The following is a 7500-nucleotide window of genomic DNA, read 5'->3' as shown; positions in this document are numbered from 1 at the left end:
AGAGGGAGAAAGAGAGAGAGAACGAGAGAGAAAGAAAAGGAGAAAGAGAGCGAGAGAGATGGAAGCTGCCGCTATGTTCTAAGGGTCTATCTCTATAGTAACATAGTACAGACAGGGTTGCCAGATGTCTCTGATTATTTCCAGCCAAAAAAATGCTCAAAACCCACCTGGAAACACTAAATGCCACCCAAGTTGAACTAAATCCTATTGATTTCTATGGTTGTGAATTTGCAGAAAAACCCGCCCAAAGGCCCTTTTTAACCCACAGACAGCCATGATAAGCAGCCAGATTAGGTGGGAAACAGCCCAATCTGGCAACACTGAGAACAGGCGGTGCTGGTGGTGTATTTGGGTGGCTCGCCTGGTTTAGGAGCCAGTGAGAGAATGAGTCTCTGCCCAGCTGTGAACTACATACTGTAGGCTATTTCTGCATAATGCACCGTCCGTGTCCGAATTAGATAACACTTTTTATAAAGGGGCATTTGATTTGTTCAAGAAGATGCTTTTGTGCACCTCTGTAGTTGGGCAGGTGCGTAAGATATTAACCCAGTGGGGTTGTCATTCAAGTGTAAAGAAAGCCTGCACACTGTCCATTCCATGTAAAATTGAAGAAACAAATATTCATGTAAAAAAAAATGTTTGGAGCGCTTGTTATACTTTCTTATCTTATTCTTATTATGGACCTATGCCTCTAGGAATCCTGGTCCTAACCTACGTTGACTCTACAATCTCTATCTATCTCTTCTTCCTCTGCCTTCCTGCTATTTCTGCCTCTCCTCTCTACCTCTCCTTTTAAATCCGCCTCTAACAATGATGTTTTTTCCCATTTGTGAAGCACTTTGAGTTACATGCCTTTTATTATTATTATTATTAAATTATTATTGTCTCAACGTTGGTGACCCAGTGGTTCCACTCCTAAAAAAAACGTTTGGAGCGGCTGTTACACACAGTACTGTGGGAGTTATTCCATTTCAGCATATTCTGAACAAACAGAGGCCTCTCCCATCGCTCCCGAATAACAATATCAAAAGAGGCACTGAATCATGGTCACACACACACACACACACACACACACACACACACACACACACACACACACACACACACACACACACACACACACACACACACACACACACACACACACACACACACACACACACTCTAACCATCAGAGGCAGAAAGAGCATGAAGCGAGCGAGGCATGAAAGCTCAGAGCTTGAAAGGAAAGTAAAATGAAGAGAGCACTAAGAAGTAATACAAGTGCACAGAAAACGCATCGCGCGCCACCCGCGAGCACAACAGAACAGAAAGCAATAAATGAATTATCAACATAATGAAAAGAATGAACAGCGGAATGAACATAATTAAACACACACAGTGGGAGAGCTGCAGCTCTAAACCTGATTGGCATTGCTGCCGAAACGCAAAACAAACTGAAGAATGGAAATGACAAAAGAAGAAAAGAAGAACTGAAAGAAAGAAAAGAAGACGCAGAAAGCAGCTGGAGCTCATAACTGACAGAGAGAGAAAGAGAACGAGAGAGAGAGTCTGAGAGAGTGGGCGGAGGGAGGAGGGAGAGGAGGAGGAGGAGGAGGAGGATGAGGATGAGAGGAAGAGGAGGAGGAGCGGCGAGGAAGACCTACCTTGGTCGCCCATCATCAAGTGCGCAAGACCTTAAAGGGAAACAAGACAACAGTCAGCAGAGGACGAGGAAGAGGAAGAGGAAGAGGAAGAGAGGCATCATGGGAAGAGTGTCACAGTCAATGCTAGGGGAGTAAATAAGCATCCATATGTGTTGATACGTCGATCCTACGGAATCCAAATCATATCGGAACGTAGCGTATCGCGGGGCATTCTTAAGTATCGGCAATAGTCAAATCGCTGCCCCCTGCCCAATGACCTCGTTCCATAAGATAAGTGGAAGAGTCATTGGAAAAGTATCGAATCGAATCGTATTGTATTGGGGTGCATTTTTAGGTATCGAAGTTAGTCAAATTGCTGCCTTAAGAAATCGATATCGAATCGTATCGGCAAGGAGGCTGTGATTTACACCCCTAGGCAATGCACACAGGTATCTGACCCGATATCTGTGATACCTCAGTCAGTGCACAGGTATCTCTCTGGATGCCTGTACTGTCTCAGTTGGGGTGGGGGAGGGGAGAGAGGGGGGGGGGGGAGAGAAAGGGAGGAAGGGGGGGGGGGGGGGGGACTGTTAGACAGGGGATATCCAATGAGCAATTAAGTTTCGCTGTCTCGTTTTGTTTTTCTTTCTTGCAACTCCTTGTTTGCAATGCCTCATTGGTCACAAAGACAAGACAGACAGAGAGCCAGAGCGAGAGAGAGAGAGAGAGAGAGAGAGGCAATAAAAATCGTTATAGTGAGAGACAGAGAGAGAGCAAAAAAGACAGAGAGGTTAAAAGAGAGAGGGCACAAGTTAAAAACCTTTAAAAACCTTCGGTAGGTTTGCGACCCACATATCCACATATCTAAGAGTGTCAGCCCCAAAACTTACGCAGCTGGGATGAGGACAAGGCTGCCGTTATGTTACGTTACGCAACACCTACCTAATTTAAAATTTAAGAGCTCTTTTCCAAAGCCATACATATCCATTTTTTAAAAGTATAGAAAATCTTCTTCTAAATATCTGCAAAATCTTTTTTTGTTGTTGTTTGAATTTGATAAGCAAACATCAACTAACTACACTATCACAGTTCCAATTGCTCCGATGATACCTTCAAATCAAGTCTAAAAACAGTCATGTTTTATGAAATTTAAACAGCTTTCATAGTGTCTTGGAGAAGAGCATTTTGATCTATCAAGCACATCTTCCTGACAAACAGGCAGTACATGGCAGTAGATTAATAAACAATTGTCCGGTTCTTATCATCCCCCGTCTGTGAAGTAGGAATATACCATACACATTTCCTCAGTACATTAGCATTATGTACATATTTCCTCAGCTTATTTGCATGATGTCTATGTGAACGACTCCACTCGTGTTGTTGGCAGACTCGTTGGCAGCCCGTCCTCACTCTACATTACCATTGCCAATTAAGCCTCCTCTCTGCATAAAATACATCAACAACATTGACAGAAAAGCCTTCAGAAGCTATTTGTTGCCTCCCTTGCCTTGTCTTTTGGCAAGCTAGCTCAATCAGCAGACATTGTGTTGTTAATGACACTATTTACATTTACGCTGATGAAGAGTTTTTGTTGTTTTAGACAACCCATCACAAGGCGAAAATGAATTCCATCTCGATTGACAAGATGACTGGCTTATATAGCATGACCATATCTTATACTCACCTTGCATTTAACTGGTAGTGCTTGGGCCTTCTCCTATTTCTTTATACTTTAATTTTATTTAAAAGAGCACCTACTTGACAAGACATGGTGAAGCGCTAATGACTGCGAGCTTGTTTTGTATTTGATATTTTTATTAATACTTACTTTGTTGCCTGCCTCTGTTTCTTAGATGTCTGTGCATTTTTTTTCTCCATAAAGTTATTGTTCATACGTTCTACAACACTGACCCAGAAGATGAGTAGGCATACACACACACTGTGTGTGTACCTCTTCAGAAGATGAGTAGGCATACACACACTTACTGTAAATGAATGTTTGCTACACCCTGTAGGGGTTTGTGGTAAAGACAATGGCACGAGGGCTGACAACACAAATCCCCAAAGCATATGACACAAATAGCAAAGAAAGAGTTTCACTTACCTTGTAGCGACCACCAAAAGCACATAATACCACACGCCACCTGAGTCAGCTAAGCTAACATTACTGTACCTCAGAGGCAACACGCTGTGCTACACATTACTGTACCTCAGAGGCAACACGCTGTGCTACACATTACTGTACCTCAGAGGCAACACGCTGTGCTACACATTACTGTACCTCAGAGGCAACACGCTGTGCTACACATTGCTGTACCTCAGAGGCAACACGCTGTGCTACACATTACTGTACCTCAGAGGCAACACGCTGTGCTACACATTACTGTACCTCAGAGGCAACACGCTGTGCTACACATTGCTGTACCTCAGAGGCAACACGCTGTGCTACACATTACAAATGTACAGGGCTCCAAATTAACTTAACACCAGCCAACCGTCAATCAGTCTGGCAAAAGCCATGAGGAATCCGTCTCCATGGAGGGTGGTCGATGGTCTGATCTTACTGTATAATTTAAATTCATTGGAGTTCCAAACTCAAATTAAAACCCATATTGTTCTTAATTAGCATCAGTGGTGTAGTCTACGTAGAATGCGGATATACAGAGTATACCCACTTCTAAATTTCAGCGATTTCAGTATACCCACTTAAAATTGATTGATCCATTGTTTTGAATAGCACAAATATATACAGTATACCCACTTCAAAAAATGCTCAAATACACAGTATACCCACCATAAAAAAGTAGACTACACCACTGATTAGCATGCCTGTTACGATATAGCGTCGCAAAAGCATACAAATAACAAAACGAAAGTGTGAATGTTGTTACCTTAACCAATCAGTAATGGAGCTCGCGGGTGAGTTCTGCATCACGACTCTCAACTGTTTGCTGATTGGCTTAACACTGAGAGAACCGAGTTCGAGGCTTTGGCCAGACGATGTGCGAGGCCAAAATCTTTGGGTGGAGTACATAGGATGGCGTCGCGAGGCTAGCCAACCGGCCCAAGGCTGGTAAAAAATCAATTTGGCTGGTAGGAAAGACCAACTTTGCCTCATTAGCCTCTTTGACTCATTAGTGAGTGTGTTTGGCAACTATGATTCACATCTACTATAGAAGCCCTTTTGGCTGGTGGCAAAAAGTTAATTTAGGACCCTGCAAGTGTATGAATAAAAAACCAACGTCACCCACCTTCGCCATAGTCGATGTCTTCTGCAAGCACGGACGGGCAGGAAGAGAGAGAGGAAGAGGATTGTTAAGCAGCATGCATTTGGGCTTTGGCCATTGCATGAGTTCACCATGCAAGGCATCAAAACATCACATGCAAATGCTCCTACCAGACACATCTTCAGCACCAGGCAGGAGAACTCTTACTCTTACTTACTTACTTAGCTAGGACAAGTCTACTTTCACCCTTTCCATCGTGGAATACCTGCATACATGCAACACCTGGTGTGTGAGTGTGGATGTGAGGCTTGAAATGGAAGAAAGGAGTCGCACACTGGAGTTGAATGCAAAATCAGACTCTATTAAACAAAGCCGAAAAAAGTAAATAAAACCGACAGACAGGGGACAAACATTTCGGGTCTAGCCCATCATCAGTGTTCCCAGTTTGTGAATGTGAGGCTTTCGATGTAAAGCGCTTTGAGTGCTTGAAGGAGTGGAGAGGTGCTATGTGAATGTGGTCCATTTACCATTTACCACATATGAACTATGGTGTCTTTGTTTGTGGTTTAGTTATTTACTGCTAATACAGTGAACGGAGATCGTGAACATGAACAAAGACGTCTTGAGTTTTCTGGAAGCGCTATCTTGCGTGAAAACTACATCATTTTGATAAAACAGTACATTGCAATGGGTCTTGCCATTGGTGTCCAGATTTTCACTGCAAGTACTATGGCACAATCGAAAATAACTAGAGATGCACCGGATCCGGCAGGATAATAGGGTTTTTCACAGGATCCGGTTCTGGGAGGATCTTAAGCAGTGGATCCGGTATTCGGCATGTTACCTAAAAATAAGGATCTGGTGCATCTCTAGCCGAGGGTTTTCAGTCAGTCTTTCACAACCCCAAGCCCTTTGGAAGTTGCTGTTGCAGGCAGTGTAGCCAATGAGTCTAAAAAATAGTTCGAGCCAACGTAATAAAAAGGCCCCATGTGTGCGAGTAGACTATATGTTTCAACCCTTTTGTAGGATCCGGTATCCAGTTCCGGATCCGGCAGGATCTTGAGCAGTGGATCTGGTATCCGGCAGGATCTTAAGCAGTGGATCCGGTATCCGGCAGGATCCGGTGCATCTCTAAAATTAACATGTTGTCATAGACCACTGCACTTGGATGAATTCAGTGTTTCCTGTAGTCCAAACTAGCATTCATTTTCCTTAAGTATTTAATATTGTCGCAAAGATATGTTTCAGTAAACAAAATAATTAAATTAATTAAATATAAGGAATGACTGTAAATAATATTGTCTGTGTGATAAATGCCAATAACTTGTGCTGTATTTACAGTATATATTGTATATTTATAATCTTGACCTTTCCCTTCTCTGGTTTCAGGAAATGGTACAATTACTGCTCCCATCCACTGCTCTGTCTCAACCAGACAACCAGGTCTGCTATACTTCCTGCGAATGTTATATTAAATATTATAATAAATATATGTGAAGATATGAATGTTATTTTAAATATTATATTAGCTATATACGCGTGGGCAATTTTAAAGTCCTTAATGAATATGTCATAATAATAAAGACATTTTTAACTATACTTTTTGGAGTGCCTTGGTGAAGAAAAGTTTTTTATCTTTTCAAACAACTTTTTGACATTGAGCCTTGACCCAAAGAGCACCCACAAGAATACTTTTTCATCTTTCTAAAGGGACTGAGCATGCCTCTGACTTCCAAACAAATGTTCTATTGAATTGAATTCAAATAAATGTGTGGTCTTATGACGTTTTTGGTTTAACTGACACTATGCAGAGATAGAGGCACTCTCTCTCTCTCTCTCTCTCTCTCTCTCTCTCTCTCTCTCTCTCTCTCTCTCTCTCTCTCTCTCTCTCTCTCTCTCTCTCTCTCTCTCTCTCTCTCTCTCTCTCTCTCTCACACACACACACACACACACACACACACACACACACACACACACACACACACACACACACACACACACACACACACTCTTTCTCTCTCTCACACACACACACACACACACATGCACACTCTCACACATTTCAAAAACAAGATCCTAATAAAGGACAGCAATATTAAAGGTAGAGATGCACAGGATCCAAGATTCGGATCCGGCAGTTACCTAAAAATCAGGATCTGGTGCATCTCTAGCCTAGGTTTTTCAGTCAGTCAGAAACCCCGATTTCACAACCCCAATTGCTGCATGGAGTGAAAGCCCTTTGGAAGCGCCCAGAGCAGGCAGTGTAGCAGTAAGACAATGAGTCTAAAAAATAGTTTGAGCCAACGTAATAAAAAGGGCCCACGTGTGCGAGTTGGCTATGTGTTTCAACCCTTTCGTAGGATCTGGTATCCGGTTCCGGATCCGGCAGGATCTTAAGCAGTGGATCCGGTATCCGGCAGGATCCTAAAAATCAGGATCCGGTGCATCTCTAATTAAAGGACAAAAAAAAATGCCTCGTCTCAACTCCAAAAGGGTGTCACTGCTGAACAAGTATGGTCCGCATACTATAAGTCTATGAGCTAAATAATTTAGCCGGGCTTGATTAAAATGCCAGACTGCCCTGCGCGGAGATGATGAGGGGAGATTCGAGATATTTGACTCCAGTAAAGCGCGTTAGCGTTAGCGTG

General features: G+C 42.7%; 1 protein-coding gene across 1 annotated transcript in view; it reads right to left on the bottom strand.

Moving 5' to 3' along the window:
* Positions 1–1602: 1602 nt before the first annotated feature.
* LOC134443326 (neurexin-1a-like) overlaps positions 1603–7500 on the bottom strand; it is a gene marked incomplete at its 3' end in the record, with an annotated part of 51959 nt that continues 46061 nt past the window's right edge. The window contains exons 2-3 of the mRNA XM_063193175.1: positions 4877–4897; positions 1603–1676 (exon numbers count right to left, since the gene is read on the bottom strand). Coding sequence (XP_063049245.1) covers positions 1603–1676; positions 4877–4897 — 95 coding nt within the window. The remainder of the gene's footprint in view (positions 1677–4876; positions 4898–7500) is intronic.

This window comes from Engraulis encrasicolus, unplaced genomic scaffold (genome assembly GCF_034702125.1).
Source record: "Engraulis encrasicolus isolate BLACKSEA-1 unplaced genomic scaffold, IST_EnEncr_1.0 scaffold_30_np1212, whole genome shotgun sequence".
In the NCBI taxonomy this organism is placed as follows: Eukaryota; Metazoa; Chordata; class Actinopteri; order Clupeiformes; family Engraulidae; genus Engraulis; species Engraulis encrasicolus.
The sequence above is the reverse complement of the archived record's forward strand: the minus strand, read 5'-3'. Positions and strand labels throughout refer to the sequence as shown.